The sequence below is a fragment of the Cephus cinctus genome, unplaced genomic scaffold, assembly GCF_000341935.2.
Source record: "Cephus cinctus unplaced genomic scaffold, Ccin1 Ccin1_scaffold1762, whole genome shotgun sequence".
Taxonomy (NCBI): domain Eukaryota; kingdom Metazoa; phylum Arthropoda; class Insecta; order Hymenoptera; family Cephidae; genus Cephus; species Cephus cinctus.
In genome coordinates, this window is record NW_014333980.1 from 117232 (window position 1) to 133223 (window position 15992).

Below are 15992 nucleotides of genomic sequence, written 5' to 3' on the forward strand. Positions count from 1 at the left end.
AATCATAAATAAAAATATAGCTTCCAGTCCTACCAAATGTATTATAACAAGAATTGGCCACCCTAATTGTTATTTTCAATAGTCGCAATTAACAGAATGATTAATGATGGCAATTTTACATGCGTTAAGAATAAATACAAATGTTCCCAAGTTAATAAGAAGGTCCGTGGTGCAAGATCAATTAAACACAGTGGCCTTCTTAATAAAGTTAAGTGCAATGCGAATTTATAATCTAATATGAATTTTGTATTTTTCAGAATTAATTCAAAATGGAAGTAATTCACTGGAAGTTATGTGAGTACAGTATTTTCAAAGATCGCATCTCTACTATGTCTGCATCGTAACAAGAAGTATAGATATCGAGGCTAGTATACGAGAACAGCAATATCGCAATGCTGCTGCGATTTTCGACGAAGTGAAGGCAACGATGAAAATCAATCAACGATAGTCTTGTAGCTCTTAATAAATATCTAATTACATAATAAGGTAAAGGAATGGGCGCGAAGAAACATGTCCTATAAGAAATTCGATGACTCAGATTTTTTGCCTCAAGAGTCAGTGATAAGTGCGCATGACTTCTCTGTAAGTTTGAGGAAAGAAGTCTTACGTTTACAAAAATAGAAAATAAGAGAAAAAGACAATAAATAAATATGTTAAAAATGAGCAAATTGGCACATTTGATATCAGGCGAGGCGGCAGATTTTCGTTTACGCGTCAAAACTCGAAATACTTCAGTAAGACGAACATCGAAATCGGATCGTAAACTCCTATTTGTAAGGATTTTTGTATTTTGGTTTTGATGACGTAAATTCAAGATGTACAAGTAGAATGTACCAATGTGTATAAATTTCAATATTTTGCCAAAGCGAACTCTGCGAGCAGACTTAATTATTTGCTGATCGCCCGGAATATCCATATCGCGCTATATATATATATAAAAAAGAAAAAAAAATAATAGACACCCAACTTTCTGTTCACACGCAACAAATTTTATATAGTAACTTGTAATTCGCAGTGACGACATAATGTAAAGTAATTGAAATAAACTTTTCTGCGCCGAGGCAGGTAAAGAGAAATCTAAAATTTCAAATGTCAGAAGACGTTTCATTGGCTAATCTGAAAATGTATAATAGATTACGAATCAATTATTACATCAGCAAAGAAAAAACTTATACATACAAAGTTGTATGTAAAGCAGTCTCTATCAATGTAATTAAAACAATGCTAATTAGTATGACCATTAACTAAGCATACAGTGTACAGATTAAGCTTCGATTCTTCGCATCAGCATAACATAATTCGGACTTGGGATTCAGTTCTTTTGTCCATTATCTTTGTAAATATATAATACGTGCACTTCCTAGTTCGTATATCAATAATAGTAATAATAATCGCCACTCGAAAGAAGCTGCCTACTCCATCACTAAATTGTAAAAGCACTATGACACATTTAGATATCTAATATTTCGTGTAACCGAACGCACGATCGAGTTGCATGTGATTGGCAGTCTTTTACTTTGGTATAATCTTTTTTAATTAAATATTTGTTCAAGACTTCATTGGAAGAACGAGTGTAATGTATTTTGTATCATGAAAAAAAAACCGCAAGACTGATTTCTATATTGTCGATTACGTCGCCTCGCCTTATATCTAACCGCGGCACGATATGTAAATCTTAAATTTAACAACATATATTTTCGGCTGAATGTACAGGAAGAATTTAGTTCCAGATTAAACAAAAGATGCCAGCACAGCGATAAGAGTATCTCAGTCGTCTATATTATTATTTACCATGTTAATACTGGTCCAGGAATTATAATAGAGAAGAAGCTAATAAAAATAGCCACAATCCGACTGTAAAGGCAAGAAAATATACTCCGAGCCAGAATTAAAACAATGTATGATGATGATAAGCACAATGCTCATGAATTTGTCAGAGCGTGTTATATGTATGTACACATATATTAAATCTTTGTTGTTTAATATACAATAACGTTATTTATCGTTTTCGCGAACGTCTTTAAAGGAAATGTATCAGTGGGTTCACAGTGTCCAGGCCATTAGACTAAAGCTCATAGTCGGTTGTCATGTTGACAGGAGACATTTGTGTTACATAAACTCGACTGCCTGATACACTTAATTAACTAATTAATCATTTCAATTATATACTAATCATCGTAAGAGACTGACGATGTTCATGCGTTCGGCTACTAAACGATCACTCCAATTGCCGTTCATTCGTGACCACTCACGCAGGCGCTGAATCGGTCATCAATTTCTTCCTAAAGGTCAAACGTTACTATCCGGTGTATTGGTGAATCCCATTGGCTGAGCGTTTTCAACAAGCGTCGATTGCATACTCGTTGATGGGATTTGGGTATTCGTACCCGCAGATACTCGCATCTGATCCAGCGGTGCCCTGCGTAACCAAGAATAAGATTATGAATACATATCGGTGAACACATCAGATTATAACATTCCAGTGTATCGTGCAAATTTACTCGAGGCAGTAGATAGAACAGTGTTGATACTTTTGCTAGAATTGCGATCACCAGTACTGTACTTAAGTTAGCGTGTGATTTGTCGACAAGTAAAAGCAGTTGTATAATTAGTAAAACTGCCTAAGATTATTTAGATGTGATTAAGGCTGCTGCTTAGCTATTATACGCGTACGAATTGTGTTAATACTTTAACAATGAAAAACAAATTAGCAAAAAATGATTGTTTTTTTTTTCAGTTCTAACGTCACCAGTACGTATAAGTACGCACGTAAAATAGCTGAACAACGGGCTTACGTAGTACAAAAGGACATTCTGCGTGCACATCATACTTTAGACATTAATTAGATTACTTTTTGTATTCATAAGTCGTCTCAGATCGTGTTGGGATATACTGCGTACGTTTCTAAATTCACTGCTATACTAGAAATATCGCCATGTTGCTGTTTATGCAATTCATTGAGACAACTATGCTCACAGTACTGGCAGTGAATTTTTGGAACGTATTTGTTACATGATTGTAAGAGACAATAATTATTATAATGTTACCAACATTGACCAATACGTCTAACTCTTATTGATTAGTAATAAATAATGGATAGTTATTTGGAAATGAAGTGCATTGAAAATCACACAGTGATGCCTCAGTACTCATTCGATGATTTTGAGAAACAGAACTAATTCTAATCTAGAGATAAATTGATCTAGCAGAAATGCATGGGTGAAGGATATTCTTGAGAGTCTGATAGACTTCAGCATTGGAGACACCTCCTGGGGCGTATAGTAATGAAAGATGTAAGAACAAGAACTACTATGTACTACCTAAATTTATGATTGCAATCATTATGGAATATATGGTGATGTAAGTTTAACTGTAACATTCAACTTGGTATATTATTGCCTGGTTAGTGAAGTGGTGCAATGAATGTTTGATGATTTATGTTGGCCTCCAGACATCGGGATCCTCCATGAGAGTAGTATGCTGGTCTGCAGGGGGTGCACTTGGCGGCGGGAAGCTTACGTCCGTGGGTGTCATAACTGCTGGGTCTGGTCTGGACCCTCTGTCAGTCATTGTCATTGTGTGTCAGTATGTTAGTATAATTATTAAGAGCCCCTAACACTCAAATCTCATTTTTCATCCCCAGGAAGAAGGGTTAATTTTATTTAGGATATGCTGATATTTGTAGTCTCTTAGTCCTGTTTACATACCCTTTGTTATGCATTAGTCTCACTTTAATTTTACAATAAACAGATACCTAATTCAATGCAATAAAGTTCATATTGTAATATTTTAGATTAGATTGCATTTTTCTATATATTAATGTTGTCAGTCATGGCTATCTGTTTGTAATTACAATGCTGCAGTTGAATTAGTGAAAATATAAAGAATTGATATCAGAGTATAATGTACTGAGTAATTTAGAGCTTGGAATTCCTGGAGGTTAATTCATAATTTATATGCAATATGCTCCAACTAAAGCGACAGCTTCAAACACAAAGTAGTACGACACGTCAACATTAAACTTCACTTTCACCCACAGGCAATGCAGATACACTCGATGTAACATGTATAAGACATACCAGAATGTATATGTCATACCAGAAGATTATAGAATATGATTACTTAATAGAATATAAAAAGCACATCTTATTAGCGCCATATCTGGTCTTTGTTGTATTGAAATTGGAAACTAAGTATAATGATTCGATAGTGTCTATCTAATCACAATACAAGAACTGTATTTTGTGTTTTAGTGATAGATATAAGAAGTTCTGATATTTTTACTTACTTCTTGCCGAGAGACATGAAACCATAAATGACCCCTGTAGTGAATATTAAGCCACTCCCAAATATGATATTCAAATCTGGGCATAACAAGACTGGTGGAATTGCTAATCTGAAATTGTATAAATTGAAATATATTTAATGGTGGTAAGTACTCCACTTCAAATGTTATTTATGCAATAGTAAGATTTGATTAAAAATGGATTTAATATATCACTGTTACTTACAAGCAATAAACAGCTGCTCTACTCCAATAAGGTTTCTTTTCCACCCAATCGCTCAAGTTTTGTACAAAGTCAACGAACATACAACAACAAGGTGCCTCGACAGTCATAACTAGAAATCCAGCTACCATTTGCCACATCCCGCTTATTGGGCAACTTATGTAACCGAAAATTATTCCAATACACTTAAATGCTCCAAGAAAGATTGCAACTGAAAAATGAGTAAAAATTAAAAAATGAAGCATCTGTTAGCTTTCATTAATTTCATTAGATTACATTGAATACACGTCGAATATTGCAAAGTTCATAATCACTTATCTTCGTTTTCCTATTAAAATAAGCAACAAAAAACCTTTATATAACATTACATAAAAAAAAGCAATAATATGAATTGTAACAAGAAACCGGAAATGTCATTGAACGGAATATTAAATTTCGATCAGCCCTAATATTTTATTTTTACTCTTCTAACAGAGACACGGAATGAAAAGAAAATTCACCTCCATATTTGAATGATAATCTGGAATTTAAATCAATCACAATGAATGTGTAACTACATAAAATAAATTAGCCACGAACTATTCTCGTAGAATTAAAAATTAATAACATCCTACACATTTAAAATAGATATATTTATTAACCTATAAGAAATATCCTTTATTCTGTTTTCAATGAGAAGGCGATGTAGATAATGATTGATCTTCGTGTCAAACGTAATGAACGTAACAGGGATAGATGAGCATTAAAAGTTGATGATATAAAAAAACGAATAAATACATTAAAAAATAATTAAATATTGATTAAAACTTACGTAGGCTACCTACAGTACCGAGCCCTCGACCGGCATACTTCAGCCAAAAGGGAACATCGTCCTTGGCGACGGGATCCTGTCCAGGCCGCTGCATAATCGACGCCAATTTTTCTCCGAACGACTGAAAATAGAATTGGTTATCTACTGTCCGAATATCGTCGCGTTACTCATCTTCCGACGTAACTTTCTGTTGTTCCAATTCCCAAAAGCTTACCATTTTACAGCGTTATCGCGTCTTTGTTCTTCGTCAGCTGACAGCAGCGCTGAAATCTGTTGACGTGCGGAAAATCGACCCGTGCGTTTAATAACTTTGCCACCAGAGGCGCCATTTCTGCGATTTTTTTATCGAAAATATTGCCATTGACATTGTCGAATTAATTATAGAATAAATTGTTAATAAGATTCTTTAGTCTCTTTAGAAAATTAGCATTTTAATCTTCAAACATTAAATTACTAGTTTCAGTAGAAAGAGGTATTGCTGTATTCGATTTTCTTAATATAATCGTACAATGGAAATAGGACCTGGAAGCTTTGTATTACAGCGCATCGGAAGTACTTCCGGTGTTTGCGTCATTCGATATGAATTCAAATCATAAATATCTTAATTAACTGATTATACCGTGACATCAATCACTGTTAGAAAGCATTTAAGATTTAACAATATATTTTCTTGTTAACATTTTGGACAGATTTCAATATATACAAAATCAATTGTTCATTTACAATTTCCTTTTACAAAAATTAAAAAAATTCGCTTACTCGTGTATCTTACGCGCGTTTATACGTGAATATATGTTTACAGTTTAGAGATAAATATATATACAAATATAAAAGCGCGCGCGCGCATTTTATGGGAGTATTACGACTCGCAACGTTACAGACTGACAAATGTTGCTCCAATTTAAAAAATTTTCAAGACAAATCCGCAGGATCTTTGCGCGCAATTGAGTAACAATGCGCTACCGTCACATTTTAATCAACAGTGCAAGCAGTGCTGCGGCTGCATTAAAGCAAAAACATGCAAATATGCATCACGACGTATAATGAATTATTACGGCAAACGTATCTCCTTAGTGCCTGTTGGTATTCGCAAAGTCGAGAATTGGCAATTTTCGATCATGAATAAAGCGGGAATTTTTTTAAGTGAACATAAACAGCAATAGCATAATTTGCAAACTTTCACACAAAATACCAAAGCTGTGAGATACTCCTTCTTAAACTATAACAACATGTTTGTTACAACCTTTTCCATCCTACTTTTTCTTTTCCGTCTTATTATGTCAATAAAGGTACCAGCTAAGCGCGTTAAATTCATTCAAATTTTTCCCGCCGTTCACGAACAACGTAACCGAAGTGTACAGGCCCATTCTGAATCCATAGCTTCACAAATATAATTATTTACACAGATGGTAATTATTTACACGTGCGCAGATGAGACGTGGCGCCGGCCGACAAGGAAGTCTATGATAATAATTGTTTAAAAAAGAAAGAAGTTGGGAAAAAAGATCGAGACGCGCAGCTCGCTGGCAGTTTTATTTCATTGGGGAAGGTTGTTAGTCCGAGGTAGAAAAGCGTATCCGTTAGCTTCATTCGATAAAGCTTTGGAGAAGACTGTAGGAATGTACATTGAAGTACTATCATTACTTCAATATCTATGCTTCATGTAATGTAGGCAAAGTTTGAGGACATCAGTGCGATTCTATAAAACAATTGTTTCAATGTAGTCTTTACAATTCTGTTAAGTATAATAATGCTGAGTGTTGTTGTTTATCAATTTTATGGAACTAAATAAATGTTTCATGATTGTTTATAAAAAAGAGAGAAGTATGTAAAAAGAATGTTACGGACTGCACATTGTTAAATTACAAATGCAATATTCTTTGATCTTTCTATTAAATGATTTAGTATCATTAATGAACGTTGATATTGGTGCATCGAATCATTATTGAATTCTATAATTTTTATCTCTATCTATTAAATATTAAGATTCAGATCTAAATGAATTTAGACTTGTCGATTTAAAGAATAATCAAATGCTCGCCGTTACCACGCAATATCGACGAATTTTTGTGTTACGTGAAATTTGTTTTTCTAATGATCTTTGGAGCCTTCTATTCCGTCATGCGAATATTGCCTAGTGAAAGTTGATGACTGCCTTTGGACGTCACCGACCTAAATGAAGAGTGCGTGCCTCTGAGAGTAACGTATATGACTTTAATCTGCGTGCATGTTAATATCAACATTCACACGTAATTTAAAATAAATAATTGCAACTTCATGCGCGTATTATGAGAAACATATAAAGCGTCCACGCTTACGTTCCATTTCTTGTCCATTGATGGATTTTCATTGTAAAATCGATACTCAAGTAAGAGTAAGAGTACTCGAGTAAAATCGATACTACGTTCTGCGGTCACGGTTTCAAATAGTTAAGAGAGTTTTTGTGATCCGACTATAGTGCCAATTGTATACTTGAAAGTGCAAGTGGCAAACGTTAAGCAGAGCTTGAAGCTTCGACGCAAAATATCACAACAAAATCGATACGATCGATTCGATTTACGAGAGCATAGGATAAATAAAATAGAGAATAAAGAAAAGTCTCTACGCGAATCAGGTATGCCTAAGCGCGATGGCAAATATAAGGGCATCATTTTTTCTATGAGAAAATACAGCCTAGAGTTGCTAATTATATGATACTCATGGAACGACGATAGCGCTTCCTCGTGGTTGTCGTAGCCACAGGAACGGATATTGGTAAGAGAGGAATTACTGGTGTAACAGGGGTGACGGGGGTCAGAAGAATTTCAGCCGACGAAGCTGAAGAGGGGGGCCTGAGCTACCAAATATAGTTTTCAGTCTGTGGGGCCCTCATCACGCCCACGCCGCCACCGAGACGTCGATAATTCATACAACCGCATAAGCGCCATTGATTTTGTTCCGGATCGTAGACTTCTATTGTCTTTAAATAGGCAGTACCATCAAAGCCACCGACAGCATAAAGCTGTCCATTGACGACTGCTAGGCCCACCTATAAAAAAAATAATTTAAACATACCATAAAAGTAGTATTACACCTTGAGCTAATTATTCAAGTAATATATCCCAAAAGACACTAACCCCACTCCTTCTGGATGTCATGGCTACGATAGGACTCCAAGAATTAGTATGAGGATTGTACCGTTCCGCACTAGAAAGTTCCATACAGTCATCCCGTCCTCCCACAGCGTAAATGAAATTATTAAACACAGCACAACCTAGGTGTTTACGTCTTGTAGACATTGGAGGTACTTGAGACCATTTATTCTGTCTCGGATCATATCTTTCCACAGTATTGAGAGGCGACTGCCCATCGGACCCGCCGATGGCATACAGGTAACCTCCTAAGACAGCTACTGCGACTCCAAGCCTCCTCGTGGTCATTGGTGAGACTTTAGACCATTTATTCTCCTTAGGGTCGTACCTGTTTGTTACAATTTTATGGCTCATTACTACTATCTATAAAAGGTATATGAAATTAAAGATAGCCTTGCTGTTTAATTTACCGCTCTACGTGATTTAGGCATTGGACCCCATCCTGTCCTCCGACCGCGTACAGGAAACCGTCCAGAACGGCTACACCCACGCTAGTTCTACAAGACGTCGTAGGCGCAACATCACAAGACCATTGATTTGTCTGCGGATCGTATCTCTCAATACTATTTAAATAACTTTGTCCATCATGGCCACCGACTGCGTATAACAGGTCATTCAACACAGCAACCCCGACGCCACAACGTCTTTTGCTCATTGGCGCCACCATTTTCCAATCTGCGGTATTAGGATCGAATCTCTCAACACTGGCAATAGCGTCACCGGAGCACCATCCTCCAACGGCAAATAAAACTTCACCGCGTCTTGTAGGCTTTCTTGGTCGTGTTCTTGGTCCTTGCATCAATGGTCTCTCTTGGGGTAATAGTAAATAATTCTTTGCCTCGTCCACCAGATCTCGACAGGCGTCATCCGACCGGACCAATAAGTCAGAGCCAACGGTACCGACAAGAAACTTAGGACTTAAAAGTGGTAATCGAACATGTTGTAGAACCTGGGCTAGATGTTGTCTACGTTCCGTCACATTGTACTTCACCCAATTCATTACAGCACTAAAAACTTGTTCCTCCGTCCGTACATTTAGCTCATCCGAGGATATTATATCCACTAGTTGTCCAACTGGTAGAAGAAGGAATTCTTCGCTTTCCATTACCTGGATAGTGAGCGATTAAGGATTATTTAATGTATTACGAGACGCGTGGGATTACTAGTTATTACAAGTTTTGGAATTCCTTAGATCTTCTGATAACGCACCTCCTGGAAGTTGTGCTGGGTAAATTTGTCGGCGATGCGCAGGAGTTCGCGACAGGAATGGGTATCCGCGAACGCCCTTATCCCTAGACAGTTTGAAGGATCCAATTGACGTTTTAGAAATTCGCAACAGATGTCTTGAATTTCGGCCAGTTGGAGAAGACAGGCAGCTGGCAGGAGGGTCTGGACATTTGCTTCTTCGACGATGATATGCGAGGTGTAGCAAAAGTCAATCAGAAGTTCCATGGCGACCTCGTCGATGTCGCGTATCGTTACCTCCGTCTGCCGGGACTCTGCCAATTCTCCGGTAAACATTGCTCTGCAACGTGGGGATGTTAGAAGCGAATATTCGAATCGGAGGAGTTGTTCGAGGAGCATAATCGTCTACCTAAAATACGGGCTGCAGGCCGAGAGGATAACACGATGGGCAAATATTTTTCTAGAGCCGACATTGAGGACAACATCGCAGAGTTCTCGATGATGACGGAGAACGTTGAGTTCGGTGAGGGTGGCACGAGGGTGCTTCTCCGAGGTGTGACTGAGGCGTGCCGGGGATGGTGCGCGCTCTACAGCCATCTCGCCCATTCTCTGGGAGTTTTGAGCCCCCGTGCCCGCACCCGCACTCCCCGAGGGGCCTCGGGTCCCCCCGGCTAGCTGGAGGCGCAGCGGGGGTGACGCCCAGCCCCACACCGAGTCTATCTGCAACACCATTCACCAACCACCACTTATCGTAAACTGTGCCTCCGGGCACAGTATTGGTTCTCCGTTTTTCCTGGAAAAGATATTTTCCTTGTTAACGTATACTTATAGTTCACAACAATTGCAAGCACAATTGCTACCTGGTTACTTTTGTTAAATGTATAATACAATTCTGTAAGTTTGTGGAATGTATTGTGACTTAGCAAAACAACTTTATTCAATTGCTTAAGAACATTTCTTAATGAATCATGCTCAATTGCTACGGAGATGAAACGAAGGAAAAGAAAACTGCCTTATGCGTACAAAAGAAAGTTTTCTCAGATTCTTCAGTTTATTATTGGTATATGAAATGTCAAAGGAACATATGTTCAAATGAATGTCGACTGTGAATTGTCAAATCAATTACATCACACTTGCTTGCATTGAAACAAAACTGCCTAGAAATATAAACAGTAAATATACAAACGGCAAAACTATGAATCAATCTAAGAAATATTGTTTCGCAAACATCATCGAAGACATACTAAGCTACACTTGCGAACCAAAATACAAGTTATAAAATACGTTAATAGAGTTCGAGAGTATAACAATTATATATTCTTAGAGTAAACGAGCTACAAGCTTTTCGAATTAGTAACAGTACTCACCTTGGATACTCGAATAAAGCCGCAGGAGGGAAATACGGAAATTCTCTGCCTTTCAGAAGATTACAGTCTGCAGTTAGTAAACGTCACAAAACATTTTGTTTCTCGTTAAACGACATATGAGACTCAATACACAAAATGCCCACTAGGTCACTCAATGCTGCAACAAGTACTCCGTTAAAAAAAATCACAAGCAAGCTTTCATTTTGATAAACAATTAATGTATCAGGAACTCGGATTTGCTCCGATCTCCATTCAGCGGTGGCACATAAGCCAGTTCTGCCAACATAGTTTCCATCAATTGAGTACATCATAGCCGGGCACAGATGGCGGCACATTTCGCTTCGCCCATGATCATCATTACATAACAGTAGTAGTAGTATTTAGAACAAAATCCATATAAAAAAATTAATATTATATTAATCTCCTCGAGATATAAAATACCTCGATAAAAAGTCGACGAATAGTTAAAAAATATATTATTCACCCTTATTAAAAATTATTTTAGGCTTCCTCTTGTCAGTAACCCTCCACATATTATGATACTAATACTGATAACAAGAACGTCATAAAAAAAGAACTAAAGATTTTGAGATTTATCAAATAGAATTTCCACCAGCTGCGCTACCAATGATAATAAGTACATGAGGAATTTCCCAGCGCGTTGTTATATTCCATAATAAAAGAAAAAGAAGTTCTTATCTGAGAAATTGCTTTAGGAACGTTCTGTAATTAGGGAGAAGAATAAATTTAGTAACTCGACGCGTCAGTTTGGGAAGGTATCATTGATATAAATCTAGGAAATGGATGGTAGCATTTAGATCTCAGAGACAATGACTCGTAATAAAGGTGAAGACTGAATAGTATAGGGAGCCAGGTCTATGCCATATAAGGGGGACTGTTAACGCGTGTCCAAGGACCAAGAGATTCTAAGGGCGCAAGGGTGTAAGGCTATAAGGGGGTATAAGACTAGCAGCATTCCTAGACGGAGGCACCTTGCGCCAGCTGCCTACCGTCATTCTGACTTAAAAAAAACTAGGAGTCATCCCCGCAGCCCTTAGCCATCCTCGTGACCATTATATATATATATAAGATACGTTATCCCGCAGCGTTTAACTCTATGCTCCCGTACACATTTTTTGTAACTCCTCCAAGTCTTTGCTTTTTCTAATCCAAAATCTTTTCTCTTTTTTCTCACTCATCTCATCCCAGCTCGACCTTATATATATATATCTGCTGATGAATTTCTTCTTGTCGCTGCTGTGCAAAGCGACAGACATCATTCGTGCACTTTTGCCGCTTCTCTTTTTGCCTACGGGGATACCGAGCGGCCTGTCCAATCGCGAATCGAATCAGCAGTGGATCGTGCTTTCGATCGTCCAGGTTTCCGCACGCGGACGTGACGCGTTTACTTCCTTGGGCCGATCAGATATAAAGAGGGAGTCGGTGCAAGATGATCTCAGGTGAAGGTAGAGAAAAAAGAAGAAAAACTGCAATTGGTCGCAATATTGCGGGCAACCCCAGCGCACGAGCCTGCCTTAAACTGGGCCAAGTGTATGATAATAAATAATTCGCGCGCCTCCGCGCCCGGTTTATTGCGCACGAATGCGCTCCTGCACTCACGTTTGTACATATAAGTGCGCGCGCACGCTCTCCCTTGCCTTCCTCTTGTCTCAGCTGTCTCACCATTTAAGCGTTTAAGCCTGGTCTTCGTGCACGACATTTATTTTTATGCCCGCTCATTTGCGCCCGCTTATGGCTGGACACATGCTGCCCGGATCGATCGAAGGAACCACTGTGCGCCGCCTTTTCGCGGTGAAACGCCACAAGAAATCATTTTGCGAGCAGTTTCTGCCACTGAAAGATTATCGATAGATTAGCAAAGTGCACTCAAGGGCATTTCGGTATCTTACCTTATGTGATCCCCTGCATTTTTTTTCCTGTTCAAACGCTGGTAGCTTCGTCATATATCGTCGTAGGATCTAGGCCGCCATCTTGGATATCTAATAATATTTAAAATATAATTACTAGGACGTACTATGGTTTTATTACTACTACTTACAACACTGCAATTATAAAAAAGGTTACAACCTTGTTTGTCAGCAAACGCATATTTCTCTGATATTATTACGAGTTGTCCAACTTGAAAAAAAAATATTCTAAGCAGCCGGGAATTTGAATGCGTGGCTACGAGCTTATCACAGAAAGCAGCCAGGGCAGACAAACTGTTGTACAGCTGTTGTAAGGAACCTCGAGAAAATTATTGCTATCTAGCAGATACCTTTTGGAACCGTTGCGTCGTCCGTCTAGATAATTTATGCTCTGAATTAAACTGGCATACAGGAAATGATCATTGGTGATGGTAAAAAAATGCGTAACACGCAATTGCGTCCTCTTTGCGATGGTGGCGCATCTCTCGTATTAAATTCCAAGTAATATTTCAATGAGACTTATAACTATATCTACATACTGAATAAGACAGGTATCATTGGGACGCTAATTTCTTCGCATTTACCACCGGTTCCACGAATACTTCCAATTGGTCTTATTCTCATAATCGAAAATTGTATGCACACTGCGTTCCACTTTCATCCAATTGGAACGGTATTTTCCGCGATGTGCTGATTTCTCGGTTCGCTTTTATTTTTTCTAACAGGCCAATACCATGTCGTGATTTTGTCGACAGTACCGTTACAACGCTCACATCGTCCTCCGGCCAAATAAAAAGAAGTCACGAAGCGCTCCCATGAATTATGCCAGCGGCTGATTCCTCCGGCACGCGAACATCGGAGGAACGAGCATTTAATCGTGAGTCGGATGAACTGCATGAAACAGAAAATGGAAAGATTTAAGCACGTGTAGCATACAGATACATATACACGTATACATCATAATAATTTATAAATTTTACAAATGAGTACACTGGTACCAACAATTACGTACCTATTTGCAGTATGAACGATATCGTGCAGCACATGATGCCGTGAGAAATTTAATTTTTGAAAGTTTGCCGAAAAAGTTGTGAAAACGAATGAATTTCACAGCTGCCCATCTCTGGGACGGCTCTTTAGTCGAAATCGTTGAATCGTGCTACCGCCTTGTTAATTGACCCCGCCAATTACGCGAAGGATAATTGTTCAATTATCGTCCTTTACTTGATCCGAATGTCATGCAGGCAGGGGCTGCAGGTTGCCTTTCACCTTTTTCATTGCGTATCGAGATCGGGTTGTGATCCTTTGATACGGTACAGATAACAATTTCATAATGGATGCTCCGGATGGTAGAGCTAGAAGGAAAGTCAAAGGATGATACCGTTCACTATTCAGACCGCCGACGGATAAAATATCACGTGTACTATTTATCAGTGTTTGATAAATCAGTGTAGATAAACTTACTGGGTGGTGTAGATTAGCCTTGCACCTGTTTCAGGCTCATCTCTTATACAGCAGGTATACCCGGATCAGCCACCTACGCTACATTTGTACTTTTTTATCTCCTAGTTCTGCCGTCCGATTATGAGACAGCGGAAGGAATCACCAAACTGCTGGTTCTTAGGTTTCCTCTAATCGTTATCTGGTATCAGGAATATATTATGTAAATAAAATTGTAGATACCATACGAGTATTGTAGCTCTAAAGTTAATTCGAATATATAGTCAAACAAAAATGACAATACCCTATGAGAATAGAAATATCAGATTTAGCTACCTGTGTCTACCTGAATCCTTCAGGTTTCGGGTCACCGAATTTTTTCTAATCCAGGTTACCGCGTCTCTGCAAGAAGAAGACAGGTTAGACAAGACAAGGACAATAATCTCTTTACCGGATACGTATATACCTGTATGTAGTATACCTCCTTCCCGGAAGTCTCCAGGAGTTGTCGGAAGGAGTAGCGACGGGTCTCATTAACGATAAATCGATTATGACATACACGCATCGTGATGCTGTGATCGATGATCGTCGATCTGCGATCTTCGTTCGTGATCTGATCGAGAGGAGAGAAGAGATGCGGGCTACGTACTCGCGCGAACGTAGGAACGAGCACATGTCGTGCAGGTGGCCTTTTCCACAGCCACCTGTACCGCGTTCTTTGCTCATCCGTGTTTTCCCGTCTTCGAAACCGCCGCCGTCGCTGCGTCAGCATCCTGAATGACGAGAGAGTTCACCAAACTTGGTAAATCTTGTGCATCTTGATAATCTTCCTATCCTCATCTAATAGACATCATCTTGTATTGTAACGCGTAGAAGTATATACACCACGTCAGGATAATTACTCTGGCATTTACTATCTAAACAGAAATAATATTAGGCGTATCAATTTTTAAGATAATTCTCATTGACGATCATTCTACGACATAGTATTGACTTGCCAGCTATGAGATATTATTGACAGACCTAAGTTTCTCCAGACCAAAAGGAGGTCTTCACTGAATAGAAGATTTCTCAGTGGGATTGCATTATAGGAATGATAACGAGGGCCATAATGAGTGGCATTCAGACTAGCGATTGTTTGCTTTGGCATTGTCGAGTTTTCATTTGGAAATGAACCAGGCAAATAAAAGTATAACCGTATGAGAGGTTAGAAATACCTTTTTCTTTTTTTTGTATAGAAAGATATATCATGTATTATCCAACTCGACGATCCTAACCCGGATCTTCCTGTGTATATAATCCACAGTTGTACAAACGGTTTATAAGTCAGTCAAATAATTGTCTCCCTCATTTACACTTTTGAAAGTGCACTGTATAACGTCAGAGTACAAAAATAAATAACAGATGATGTGTAGTCCAAGTTTCTAGTAATTTCATAGGGCAATCAATGCGTCAAACCAAGAAGAAACCAAGTAACACAGTCAATTAAAGATGCTCCACATGTGTTGCACAAAAGATTCTCCTTTAATTCTTCTAACTTTACGTCACGTTTCCTTATTGTATCACGTATCTCAGTCCTATCGGTAACTGGTCACAGGAGGATTTGAACTGTAAAAAAAATA

General features: G+C 38.3%; 2 protein-coding genes across 3 annotated transcripts; both read right to left on the minus strand.

The window, feature by feature from the left end:
- Positions 1 to 752: 752 nt before the first annotated feature.
- LOC107273629 (calcium channel flower) lies at positions 753 to 5691 on the minus strand. Of its 2 annotated transcripts, XM_015752018.2 has the most exons (6): positions 5534 to 5691; positions 5320 to 5440; positions 4512 to 4719; positions 4289 to 4396; positions 3400 to 3559; positions 2286 to 2419 (listed from the first exon to the last, which is right to left on the minus strand). In XM_015752018.2, the coding sequence occupies exons 1-5, from the start codon at positions 5534 to 5536 to the stop codon at positions 3436 to 3438; spliced, it is 564 nt and encodes a 187-aa protein (XP_015607504.1). In that variant the 5' UTR covers positions 5537 to 5691; the 3' UTR covers positions 2286 to 2419; positions 3400 to 3435. The 2 variants fall into 2 exon arrangements, with proteins under 2 accessions (XP_015607503.1, XP_015607504.1); XM_015752017.2 differs by lacking the exon at positions 3400 to 3559 and having other exon boundaries at positions 753 to 2419.
- Positions 5692 to 5965: 274 nt separating this feature from the next.
- On the minus strand, positions 5966 to 11270 carry LOC107273628 (kelch-like protein diablo). The gene is made up of 6 exons (XM_015752016.2): positions 11003 to 11270; positions 10045 to 10428; positions 9660 to 9975; positions 8861 to 9558; positions 8436 to 8778; positions 5966 to 8347 (listed from the first exon to the last, which is right to left on the minus strand). Exons 2-6 carry the CDS (start codon positions 10365 to 10367, stop codon positions 8156 to 8158), a joined length of 1872 nt encoding a protein of 623 aa, XP_015607502.1. The 5' UTR covers positions 10368 to 10428; positions 11003 to 11270; the 3' UTR covers positions 5966 to 8155.
- Positions 11271 to 15992: the final 4722 nt, after the last annotated feature.